At 44.9% G+C, this 13,913-nt stretch overlaps 1 protein-coding gene across 1 annotated transcript; it reads left to right on the forward strand.

Annotated features, from left to right (window-relative positions):
- Positions 1-6,866: 6,866 nt before the first annotated feature.
- On the forward strand, positions 6,867-13,381 carry LOC112271868 (GATA zinc finger domain-containing protein 14-like). Its single transcript, XM_024462080.1, has 2 exons — positions 6,867-8,823; positions 13,324-13,381. Exons 1-2 carry the CDS (start codon positions 8,341-8,343, stop codon positions 13,363-13,365), a joined length of 525 nt encoding a protein of 174 aa, XP_024317848.1. The 5' UTR covers positions 6,867-8,340; the 3' UTR covers positions 13,366-13,381.
- The last annotated feature ends 532 nt before the right edge of the window (positions 13,382-13,913 follow it).

The raw sequence follows: 13,913 nt of genomic DNA on the forward strand, positions 1-13,913 counted from the left end.
GTTTAAATTAAATGGCAGTTTTGCAGAAAATCGCCTAAAACTTCATATGCTCATATCTTTTAAACCACTACGACAAATGTGATAAATTTACCTTTCTGGAAAGCTCTTGACCTGTAGAATATTTTAGCATATTTTAAATTTAAATTTGAATAACTTAACCACAGTCAATTTACAGAAAGGCCTTTAATGCCATTTAAATCATATCTTTTTATTTAGAAATCCTTCCTAATTGAAACCAGTGCCCAAAATTTTTTTGTATTGTCCTCTGTCCATTGGGAAAGATAAATAATTTTTTTGAATTAAATTAATTGGCTGATGCCAATAAAACCTTTTTTATGGTTTTAATCCCTTGTTTTCTTTTGTATTTTGTTTTTAACCTAGTGCATTAACTTTAAATTGCTAATACTTTGGACCAGGTTTATGATCTGGTTGATCACCCAAATAAAATCAACCCTATCTTGTCACATGTTTTGCATTGCATCATAGCATACCTTCTTTTGTCGTGATGTGAGTTGTGTGTTGCACTACTTTTTATTAGTTGCATTGTTAGGATTATTATTGTACCTATGCTAGCTATGATTCTCCTAGTAGTATAGGATACCCTTGCCATGTCCTTACCACTAGTTACCATCGTAGGTAGTCCAATGCTATGCTATGATAGTATACGAGGGTGGTATTTTTACAATGTGATATTATTCTCATTATGGAGTAAAGTATGATTTTTCTAGTGCATGGCAAAACAAGTAATTCAATGAACCGTCCTGGGTGGACTGCTTTGAGTATTCGAGATGTTATGCGACGTTAGGTCCATTTCTATGGGTCCCTCTGAGTCGAGTCCCCATGGATTCGGGAATGGACCGTCCATGGACGTCTCCCTGTGGATTCGGGGAGCGCTTGCGTCGCAAATGTGGAATGCCACCCGGGGTAACCAGAGACTGGACTAGTTTCCTGTTTAGTAGCTTCCAATACAACCACATGCTAATATGGGCTCTGGCTGGATGGAGTAAGAAATATGAACCCAGATCCGAGGGATTGTAATGAGGTAGCTGTATAGGTGGGAGCGCGGGTCCCTCAGGTGGTCTAGGGGATTATGTTCCGAAAATTCTTGAAGTCAATGCCGTTGTTACTCTACCCTGAGGACAGCAAGGGATTAACACGTCGAATTCTTGTGGGTAAAGTGTACAACCTCTCGAGAGTGTCAAATTAAGTACTTAGCCGTGTCCCCGGTTATGGACAATTATGAGCAACTAGATTTGGGGGCTGTAAGGAAAGTCTCACTCATTCCAATTTCTTAATAAAATGTATGGTTTGAACTTGGGTAGGAGCATTGATGTCTAATCAATGTGCCTAGGTTAATAGGAGCATGGGTGTGTCTACCCCGTGTCCAATTGGATGAAACATTATTACTTTTATGCAAATAGCCGAACCCCACCTTGCCATATACTGCATGTACATTGTTAGGTCTGTTATAACTTTCAGGTGAATTTGCCAATACATTCAATGTATTGACCACGTAGTGGCTGCAATTAATAATGCAGGTGAATTTGACGAAGAGTGAGGTTCGTCGATGTTCTTTGGGTCATGTGTTTACATTCCAACATGCTCTCTCCTTTGGGAGTGGTTGTGGCCCATTTGCTCTACCTTTCCGCTGCAAGTTTATGAAACACTATTTTGATATGTTGAAATAGTATTTTGTTATGCTGACCCGAGGGGTCATGCAAGTTTGTAAGTACAATTAAGTTATGGATGATGGGTTGTAATAAAGTACTTTGACCTTTGTATCATGATATTACATCTTGGAACTGTGTGTGCTAGTGAGTCGATCCAGGTACTAGCACAGTAAGCACGGAGATCGAACCCTGTACGGGGGCGGTCGCTTCAGATGGTATCAGAGCAATGTGTTGCCTGTAGGAACGTGACCCTAGCTTGGATTAAGATATGACCAAACCATGAGACCAAACCGTAGGATTAATTCTTATCCCTATCTGAACTATATGAATACTTTATTCCATATCCCTAGTCATCTAAATCATTTCATTTAGATCTTACATATGCATGACATGTTTGTTGATTTGCTTTACACATACACCAAATAGTATGCCTTGTACCACAGATGCATATTTTATTTTATTATACCATCCACCACTATAATCATGTTGTCATATCCATATTATCATACATCCAATTTTATTTTTGCAATCCCACCATTAATTATAATTTTTATCACTTTGCCCACTCTACTATCTTTCTTTTAACTTTACATACATCCAACCTTTTGATCATGTCACTGATACTTCCCTACCTTTCCTTCTTTGTTTTCTATAGATGAAAAGCCCACCACCACCCTTTGGCAACGTGCCGCCGTTTACCCGCGTCTACTACCCCTCCACCGATGATGAGCAGTTCTTCAGTGCCCCCTTGGCGGCACTGTGTGCGTTAATCGACCTGCCACCTCCCAGGTTCAGAGGCCGCATCAAGCCCGCCATGCCAGAAGGATGGCCGCCACGGTGGGAGATTGAGGCGAAGATCCGCGGGCGTGAGATCGCGCCTGCTACTCCGGATATCACCTTCATCGCCCGCTACCCCACTAAAGCGACCGCCCCCTTACTAGGGTTCGATCTCTGTGCTTACTGTGCTAGTCTCTGGATCGACTCACTAGCACATAGTTTCATGATGAAATATACAGAAACAAAGGTCAAAAGTACTTTATTACATCGCATCATCCAGAATTTAAATAGTACTTACAACCACGCATGACCTCTTGGGCCAGCATAAAACAAATATTGTTTCATCATCATAAAACAATGTTTCAAAACTGCAGCGGAAAAGGGTAGAACAAAAGGGCCTCAACTACTCCAAGGTGAGAGAGTATGTTGGAATGTAAGCACATGACCCACGACAAAACGACGAACCTCACTCATCGTCGGATCCACCTGCATTGTTAATTGCAACCACTACGTGGTCAATACATTTGAATGTATTGGCAAGTTCATCAGAGTTATAAAGGACCTACCAAGTACATGCATAATTTGGCTAGGTGTAGTTTGGCTGTTTGCATAAAAGCATCATAGTTCAATCCTATCATTTTTAAACAAATAGTTTTGAATTCTATTGGACATGGGTAGAAACGCCCATGCTCCTATTAACCTAGGCACATTGAGTAGAAACATCAATGCTCCTACCCAGTTCAAACCATTATTTTATTAGGAAATTGGAATGAGTGAGACCTTCCTTACAGCCCCAATATCTAGTTGCTCATAATTGTCCGTAACCCGCGACACGGCTAAGTACTTAGTTTGACACTCTCGAGAGGTGGTACACTTTACCCACAAGAAATCAACGTGTTAATCCCTTCCTATCCTCAGGGTAGAGTAGCAACGGCATCGACTACAGGAATTTTCAGAACATAATCCTCCAGACCACCTAAGGGACACTCCCCCACCTACATTGCTACATACCGATGTCACCTCGGATCCGGGTTCATATTTCTTACATCCATCCTGGCAGAGCCCATAATACCATGTGGTTGTACTGGAAGCTACTAGACAGGAAACTAGTCTAGTCTCTGGTTACCCCGGGTGGCATTCCTCAGTTGCAACGCAGGCGCTCCCATAGAAATGGCGAGACGACTCATAGAAATGGACCTGACGTTGCATACATCTCCACTTCCTCAAAGCAGCCCGCCCAGGACGGGTCATTGAATTACTTGTTTTGCCATACGCTAGTTAAACCATATTGTAATTCAGTAGTATCACATTGTAATAATACCAGCCTCGTATATTATCATAGCATAGCATTTTACTACTACGATGGCAATTGGTGGTGAGGTCACGGCAAAGGTATCCTATACTACTAGGAGAATCATAGCATAGCATAGATACAATAAGAATCATAACAATGCAAGTAACAAAATCTAGTGCATAATAAAATAATAGGTGAATGATCAAAGTGAACTTGCCTTGATAGTAGTTGGTATTCAAACACTCTTCGCAATCACACAGTTCGCTCTCCGAGAAAACTAATCAAATACAAACATTGCATACATAAACACACAATACAATCAAGAGTAAAAAATGTATGCCATGATGCAATGTAAAACACGTGACATGAGCTTGGTTTATTTTATTTGGGTGATCTACTGATCCTAAGCAAAAGTAATTAAAACAAATGCATTAGGGTTTTAAATAAAAAGGCAAAGGCTAGTGTTTAAACCCTAAAATAAGGTTTTATTTGCATCTGCAAAAAAATTGAATTCAAAATATTTATTTCTCTGTCCTAATGGATAGAGGATAATAAAATAAAATTTTGGGCACTGAATTCATTCAAAAAGAACTTCTAAATAATTAGTTATGATTTAAATGGTATTAAACATTATTCTGTAATTTGAATGTGATTCAAAAATTCAAAATTGAAATTGAACAGTGCCAAAAGATTCTACATTTCCTAAAGATTCCAAAAAGGTGCGGATCATTAAATTTGGCCAAACAGATTAAAAGATATGATCATTTGAAGTTACAGGGGCTTTTCTGCAAAAGTGCCATTTCTAATTATTCCGGGAATTAAAATTAGATTTTGATTTTAATTTTACCGTCCACGTGTCACGTTCTAATAGGCGCGTACCGGTTCGATTAAATTAAAAATCTAGGATCTAATCTCGGCCGTGGGATCATGATCAGACAGTCGGGGCGGGCTAGGGTTTACCTCCGCGGCGGCGGCGGTCGTCGGAGACGAGGAAGACGGCGGGCGGCTTCTCCGGTGAAGCTGAGGGCGCAGGGAGGTGCGGGGTCGACGCGGCGCGGCACGGCGAGGTCGGGGACGCGGTCGGCGCGGCTCGGGGCAGTCGGAGGCCACGCCTCGGACGGGGACGGGCGCGGCGGCGCGGGCGGCGTACTCCGGCGAGCGTCGGCGACGACGGGGCCGGCGCTACGGTGCACGAAAAAGGAAACAGGGCGCGTCAAAAGAAGCGCACGGAGATGAAGAAGTAGAGGGAGAACAAGATGGCGGAGCTAACCCTTAGGGTTGCCGGCGGTGACCAAAACGAGCGGCGGCGTCCGTGCGGCTCCGGCGTGGAATCGGGCGGCGTGGGCGCGAGGATTCGGGCGACCAAGAGAGGGGGAAGAGAGGGGGAATTCCGGGCTTATTGTGGTGCGCCCGGGCGGTTCTGGGAAGGCCGAAATCAGCGGGGCGGCGAAGGCGCGCGCGAAATCTGGCGCGGACTTGGCGGCGATCGGGCGGCGCTTTCCGAACGAAGACGAACCTGACAGGTGGGCCCCACCTGTCAGTGACCGCGGGCGCGCGCGCGTGCGTTGGTGCCGGTCTGGCTCGGTCGGACGGGGCCGGTTCGGCCCATTTTTGCCGGGCCGGTACGGTTTTCTCTTTTTTTCTTCTTTTAGCCCTTTTCTTTTTCTGTTTTTCTTATTTCTTTGATATCTTTTGATTTTGAACTCCAAATTGGGCCAAAAAAATTCCAGAAAATTTGTAAAATCATGTTTTATCATGATACAACTTTTGGGAGTAATTTTCCCTCAAAATTAAATATCTAAAAATACATTTGGCCTATAAATGCCTTTAGGGCTATATAACTATTTAAATAAAATAGTTTTTCAAGTCCAAATAATTATCCAAAAATTATGAGATAGCTTATTTATGCAATAAAACCTCTTTTTTGTATAAACCTTATTGGTTTGAAGATCCAAAGCTCAAATGGGTGTAACCCTAGGGTTTAAATTGAAATAAAAATCTTTTAAAGCCTTTTGAGATTCAAATTTGAATTCAAACATGCAATTGTGGCATGATGCTTATGGATACAATGCATATGAAAGGATTTGAAATTTTGTGATATTACACCCACCTTCGAGCAAGGCTTTCAGTTTGCCATGCAGTGCGCCTTCGCGCGGGTGTGCCAGGACTATCGACACAAGTTTCCCGAGGACTCCCCCTTCCTCCTCTTTGGAAGGCGGAATCACACATGCTCGGCCGTGGCAATAACCAATGACGAGGATGCGACCCCGGTGACGACCCACTTTGAGAACATGGAAGCAAACATAGTGGACTTAGAGTCTTGCCTCGAGCACGAGATGACCAGGGCCGACATTGCCGAGAAGCAGGCCGGCAAACTACTAGGGGAGAATGCCCAGCTGCAGGAGGACAAGACCGTGTTGGAGAACACTGTCCTCAACATGGGAGGCGCCATAGAGCAGCTGCAGTATGAGAGGGACCAGGCCCGCTACTACTGTGAGTAGTTCAAGGCGTTCATCACAGCCGCCGCCGCACCCGTAGCCGCGCCAGCCACCGCACCGGCGCCAGATCAGACCCCACCTCTACCACAGGATCAGGAGATGGAGCCTCAGGAGGGAGTGCCGACTGAGGAGGAGGAGCCCCAGGAGGTTCACGAGATGGACACCCCTGCCTCCAACACCCGCTCCAAGAAGAGGACGAATGGGGCCGCGACATCAGCCACACTTCCTTAGTCTAGTTGATCCTGCCAGACTTATCATTTCTTTTCGTTATCAGTATTGCAAGTTAGTCGTTGACCATACAATCTATGTGTATGGCAATGTAGATCGATTGCTTCTTCCATACTCTTTTATTATGGGCACTGTTCCATCGTGAACAAGTGTGATTTGCCCATAACCTTTTTATGAATGATTGAGTGTCTGATTGAAATATGCTTGAGTTAATGTTTTGTTGTGGGGGCTTAGTTATCCTTAGCTCTAATCTGTCTATTATTACTCATCTATGCTACCCTAAACAGATAGCTCCAAGACGCCAGAACCTCACCAACAACGCTGAGGCTAACAACGCCGAAGCCGAAGTTAGGGGTGGGCGTGGTACGGAGTGATCCGACGGATCGTCTGTCCCGCACCTAAAAACCACCGGAATGGTTCACAGGTTCGGTTCGTAAAAAGATGAGGCCCAAGTAAAACCCGATCCATTTGACCCATAGGTTCGATGGATCGAACCGAACAAGCCCACCCCTGCAGCGGTCTCTCTCCCTCGCGAACTGTCTCGTCTTCCTCGTGCGCCGCCGCCCACTAGACGCCCCTGATCTGCTGCCAGCGCAGAGCTCCTCCGCCACCCGTGCACAGCCGGCTACGCACAACTCCTGATCCGTCGGCGTGCCGCCTCCCACGTACCGCCCCTCTGCTGACCGCGCATGGGTCCGCCGCCGCCCGCGTAGAGCCCCTCCGTTGACGGCTGCGCAGAGCTCCTCCAACGGCCGTGCGCCACCCATCCGGGCTGTTCCATCTCCCGCGTGCCACCCCTCTGACCCGTTTCCATCTCCCGCGCATCCCACGGATCTCCTGCCGGTGAGGTTCCTCCCCGCCTCCGCCAATCTCCCTACGGTGGTTCCGCCTCGCCTTCCGCCCGAATCCCTCCGCCGACGAGCAGGGGCAGCTCTCAGGATCAGCGAGACCCATCCATGGTGTTCCTACTAATTGAAGAATTTCTTGCTCTCTGCTTGGTGAAAATTGGTAGAAATTTTGGCTCTTTGGCTTATCCATGAATGGTATTCCTGCTGGTAGGAGTATTTGGCAGCATGATGTTGGAGTGGTTCGAACCTCGGTAACCATTGGAGCACGTGGTTCAGTCAAGAACAACCAATGGATTATCCGTTTGTACCTGCATGCGATTTTGGTTCGCTAGGTTCGGGTATTGAACCTGAAGGTTCGAACCACGTCCACCCCTAGCCGAAGGGAATGCACCATGTAGCAATTGTTGGCTGTTCAGATCCAATTCTTCCAGCTGATCACTCAGCAGTTAGCCAACAACAATGCCAACCACCCAGAACCCCAACAACAACCAGCAACACCACCCTCCACAAGTGGATATGCTGATCAGGTTCCTGCGTTTGCATCCACCTACTTTCTCCAGCTCACAAGAGCCAATAGTGGCGGACGACTGGCTCCCCTCTATTAACAAGAACTTGGTGACCATCAATTGCACCGAGGAGGAGAAAGTGAGATTCACAGCTCATCTGCTTGAAGGACCAACTGCACCTTGGTGGGAGAATTACCAGATCACCACCCTCATTGAGCATGTCACCTGGGATATGTTCCAAGAAACTTTCCGCACCGCCCATATCTCAGCGAGGGTGCTTAATTTGAAGAAGAGTTTCTGCGGTTCAGACAAGGAAGCCGCACTGTGGTCGAGTTTATCGACCAATTCAACAGTCTCGCCCGCTATGCACCGGACGAGGTGAACACTGACGCCAAGCGCCGAGAGAGATTCTTGGATGCGCTGAACGGTGAACTCTCTGTTCAGTTGGCTGTTGCATACACCCCCACCTACCAATCGCTAATCGACAAGGCGATTGTGCTGGAGAACAAGCTCCACCAGATGGAGAGCCGCAAGAGAAGACTCCACAAGGGAAGCTCTCATGTGGGGCCACATCAAAAGCCGTGCACCACCCAAGACGGCAGTGGCAGTTCGGCTGTGCACAGGGCCGGGGGCCACAATGACAAGCGCAGCGGAGGGTATGGCCACCAGAACCGCCATGCCGGGAACAGCAAGCACCAGCACCAGCACCGGCAGTATCAGCACCAGCAGCAACAGCGCCCGAGGAACCACAACGGGAATGGTAACCACAATGGAGGTGGGAACCAGAATGGAAATGGAAAGGGGCACAACAACGGCAATGGCACAGGACAGAACCCCAACCCTGGCAGGGACATGAGCCAGGTAGAGTGCTTCAAGTGCCACAAGATGGGGCACTACTCAACCGATTGCCCAGAGAGATTTGGAGGGAATGTGGTTAAACCAAACCCATTCCAGAAGGGCAACGTGAACCACATCGACATGGAAGAGATCACCGAGGAGCAGGTATAGTCATCGGTACCTTTAGCATTAATTCTTTTAAAAGTTTAGTACTGTTTGATACCGGTGCATCTCATTCATTCATCTCAAGAGGATTTGTGCATCAAAATGGATTACTTGTTAGCACACTAGCCAACCCCATGAAAGTAAATTCACCGGGGGGAGAACTGATAGCCGCCTATGACTGACGAGGGCTAAACCTGGAAATAGGGAAACACACCTTCCCCACAGTCCTAATAATAATAGGGTCCAAGGGTTTGGATGTCATCCTAGGAATGGATTGGCTGGCCAAGTATGAGGGTCTCATAGATTGTGTCAGAAGAACCATCACCCTCACCACCCCAGAGAGTAGGAGAATCCGTTTCAAATCTGCTTTTGAACTTAAGAGACCTAAGGTCAATTCTCTTAAGGGGGTTAGCCTGGACGAGGTTCCCATAGTGAATGAGTATCCGGATGTTTTCCCGGAGGGGTTACCAGGTATAGCCAAGAGACCTTATAAGATGGCTGCGGATGAATTGAAGGAATCGAAGAAGCAGTTGGCTGAGCAGTTATCGCAAGGATTCACTCGCCCCAGTTCATCACCATGGGGAGCACCTGTCCTGTTTGTGGAGAAGAAGGACAAAAGCCAACGGATGTGTATAGACTATCGGTCACTTAATGAGGTGACGATAAAGAATAAATATCCCTTACCTATCATCAACGATCTTTTTGACCAGTTGGAAGGAGCCTGTGTGTTCTCAAAGATCGATTTGCGATCAGGGTATTTTCAGCTGAAAATTTGAGAGATGGATATACCCAAGACGGCCTTCACCACTATGTATGGTCTATACAAGTATACCGTGATACCATTTGGTTTGACCAATGCACCTGCATACTTCATGAACATGATGAACAAGGTGTTCATGGAATAATTGGATAAGTTCGTCGTTGTGTTCATCGACGATATCTTGGTTTACTCCAAGAGCAGGGAAGAACATGAGCAGCATCTGCGCATGATTTTGGAGAAGCTGAGGGCGCACAAGCTGTACGCCAAATTTAGAAGTCAGTTTCCTTGGACACATAGTGTCAGGAGCCGGAGTAGCTGGTGACCCAGCTAAGGTGGCAGCTGTTACAGAATGGGAGTCACCTAAGAATGTTGGAGATATCCGCAGTTTCCTTGGACTTGCTGGTTACTACCGGAGGTTCATTGAGAACTTCTCCAAGATAGCAAAACCTATGACCGAGCTCTTACAGAAGGAGAAGAAGTTTGACTGGAACGAGAAATGTGAAGAGAGTTTCCAGGAATTGAAGAAGAAACTGGTGTCCGCACCTATTCTTGTGTTACCAAACCTGCAAGAGGATTTTTAAGTTTATTGCGACGCTTCATGTCAAGGTTTGGGAGGAGTTTTAATGTAGGGAGGAAGAGTCGTAGCATATGCTTCACGGCAACTAAAGAGCCACGAAGGCAACTACCCCACGCATGATTTGGAATTAGCCTCAGTAGTTCACGCTTTGAAGACTTGGAGACACTACCTAATGGGGAAACATTGCGAGCTATTTACAAATCACAAGAGCCTGAAATATATATTCACCCAGAAAGAATTAAATCTGAGGCAGAGAAGATGGTTGGAACTGATAAAGAATTAAATCTGAGGCAAAGAATTAAATCTGACCTGAACTTGCAATACCATCCAGACAAGGCTAATGTGGTAGCCGATGCACTGAGCCGCAAGGGCTACGTGAATGGTCTGACAGCTGGGGAATTACCGCCAAAGTTATGCTAACAATTCAAGGACCTGAGACTAGAAATTGTACCGGAAGGTCATTTGACTACTTTGGAAGTACAACCCACTTTGCTAGACAGGATTAGAAAAGCACAGAAGGGCGATTCGGAAATAAATGCGATAAAGGAAAATAAACTTATCGGGAAAGCAGAAGATTTTCGTGAGGATGATGGTTCGGTAAACGCATTTGTGTGCCGCAGGATCCGGAAATCAGGAAGCTGATTTTACAAGAAGCCCATGACTCACCTTATTCGATCCACCTTGGGAACACAAAGATGTATATGGACCTAAAAGAAATGTTTTGGTGGTCCGGATTAAAGCGAGACATCATAGAATTCATGGCCTTGTGCGATGTGTGCAGCAGAGTTAAAGCCGAACACCAAAAGCCAGCAGGATTGCTACGACCACTGCCAATACCAGACTGGAAGTGGGATAAAGTAGGCATGGATTTTATCACCGGTTTACCAAGGACCAGATCAGGATATGATTCCATATGGTTAGTGGTAGACCGTTTGACCAAGGTTGCCCACTTTATACCGGTAAAGACCACAATACACCAGCGCACAGTTAGCGAAGCGCTACATGTCCAGAATCGTATGTTTACACGGAGTACCCAAGGAAATAGTTTCAGACAGAGGTACCCAATTTACCTCAAGATTTTGGGAACAGCTACATGAGTCTCTAGGAACGAGACTGGAGTTCAGCACAACGTTTCATCCGCAGACGGATGGACAGACCGAGAGAGTAAATGAGATCCTTGAGGATATGCTGAGAGCCTGCGCTCTAGATTATGGATCCAGTTGGGATGACAACCTGCCGTATGCAGAATTCTCATGCAACAACAGCTTCCAAGCCAGCATAGGAATGTCACCGTTTGAGGCTTTGTATGGAAGGAAGTGCAGAACACCATTGTTATGGGACGGTGTAGGAGATCGTAGCCTATTCGGCCCGAATATGATAAAGGATGCCGAGAAAAAGGTTAGGCTCATCCGAGACAGACTGAAGGTAGCTCAGTCATGGCAGAAGAGCTACGCAGATTCCAAACGTAGGGAAGTTACCTACGAGGCTGAAGATAGAGCGTATCTTAGAGTCTCACCGATACGCGGAGTAAAGAGGTTTGGAATAAAAGGAAAGCTAGCACCCCGTTTCATTGGACCCTTCAAGATATTGTCACGTCAAGGAGAAGTGGCCTACAAATTGGACTTACCGGAAGCACTGTCAAACGTCCACAATGTTTTCCTTGTATCGCAACTGAAGAAGTGTCACCCCGGGATGGCCAACACTGAGGGATACAATTCCGCTCGAAGAGGTCCAGCTGCAAAGTGATCTCACCTATGAGGAGAAGCCGATCAGAATCTTGGATACAGCTGAGAGACATACTCGGTCCAAGACTATCAAGTTCTGCAAGGTTCAGTGGGACCATCATACGGAAGAGGAAGCCACATGGGAACGCGAAGATGATCTTTGAGAAGACCATCTTAAGGGGGTTAGGTCTGTAACATCCCAAAAATTCAAACTCTTTCATATGCATTGCATTCATGAGCATCATGCCACATTTGTATGTTTGAATCAAAATTTGAATTACAAAAGGCTTTGAAAAGGTTTTATTTCATTTTAAAACCCTAGTATTTCACCCATTTGAGCTTTGGATCTTTAGACCATTAGGGTTTATCTATAAAATGGGTTTATTGCATAATAAGCTATCCCATAATTTTTGGATATTTATTTGGAGTTGAAAAAACTATTTTATTTAAATAGTTACAAAGCCCTAAAGACATTTATAGGGCAAATGTATTTTTATATATTTTATTTGGAAGGGAAGTTAGTCCCAAAAGTTGAATCATGTTATAACATGATTTTACAATTTTTTGGAATTTATTTGGATCAATTTGGAGTTCAAAATCAAAAGATATCAAAGAAATCAGAAAAAGAAAAAAAGAAAAGTACAAAAAAAAGAGAAAACTGGACCGGCCCGGCCATTTTGGGCCGAACCGGCCCCGTCCCGCGCGAACCGACCGATCTTCATCAACGGTTAGGATTAGATCCTTTAAGTCGAAGGGGTACGGTTAGATCTCAGCCGTCCGATCGGTTTAAGTGAGATCCAACGACTGCGTTTTATTTTAAATACTGAACCGGTACCGGCCAATCACAGCGCGACACGTGTCCCTTATTAAAATGAAAACTTAATCCCGGTTTAAATTAAATGACAGTTTTGCAGAAAAGCCCCTAGAACTTCAAATGCTCATATCTTTTAAACCACTAGGAAAAATTTGATAAATTTTACCTTTCTGGAAAGCTCTTGACCTTTAGAATATTTTAACATAGTTTAAATTTAAATTTGAATAACTTAACCACAGTCATTTTACAGAAAGGCTTTTAATGCCATTTAAATCATATCTTTTTATTTAGAAATGCTTCCTAATTGAAACCAGTGCCCAAAAATTTGTTTTATTGTCCTCTGTCCATTGGGACAGAGAAATAATTTTTTTAAATTAAATTACTTGGCTGATGCCAATAAAACCTTGTTTTAGGGTTTTAATCCCTTGTTTTCTTTTGTATTTTGTTTTTAGCCTATTGCATTAATTTTTAATTGCTAATACTTTGGACCAGGTTTATGATCTGGTTGATCACCCAAATAAAATCAACCCTATCATGTCACATGTTTTACATTGCATCATAGCATACTTTCTTTTGTCGTGATGTGAGTTGTGTGTTTATGTATGTGTATGCTTGTTTACTTTAGTTTACTCGGAGAGCGAACCTTGTGACTGTGACGAGTGCTTGATTACCAACTGCTACCAAGGCAAGTTCACTTTGACCATCATCCCATTATGTTATTATGCACTAGTTTTTATTAGTTGCATTGTTAGGATTATTATTGTACCTATGCTAGCTATGATTTCCTAGTATTATAGGATACCCTTGCCATGTCCTTTGCACTAGTTACCATCGTAGGTAGTCCAATGCTATGCTATGCTATTATACGAGGGTGGTATTATTACAATGTGATATTATTGTCATTATGGAGTAAGGTATGATCTTTCTAGTGTATGGCAAAACAAGTAATTCAATGAACCGTCCTGGGTGGACTACTTTGATTATTCGAGATGTTATGCAACGTCAGGTCCATTTCTATGGGTCCCTTTGAGTCGAGTCCCCGTGGATTCAGGGAGCGCTTGCGTCGCAAATGTGGAATGCCACCCGGGGTAACCGGAGACTGGACTAGTTTCCTGTTTAGTAGCTTCCAGTACAACCACATGCTAATATGGACTCTGGCTGGATGGAGTAAGATATGAACCCAGATCTGAGGGATTGTAATGAGGTAGCTGTGCA

This window comes from Brachypodium distachyon, chromosome 3 (genome assembly GCF_000005505.3).
Source record: "Brachypodium distachyon strain Bd21 chromosome 3, Brachypodium_distachyon_v3.0, whole genome shotgun sequence".
NCBI lineage: Eukaryota > Viridiplantae > Streptophyta > Magnoliopsida > Poales > Poaceae > Brachypodium > Brachypodium distachyon.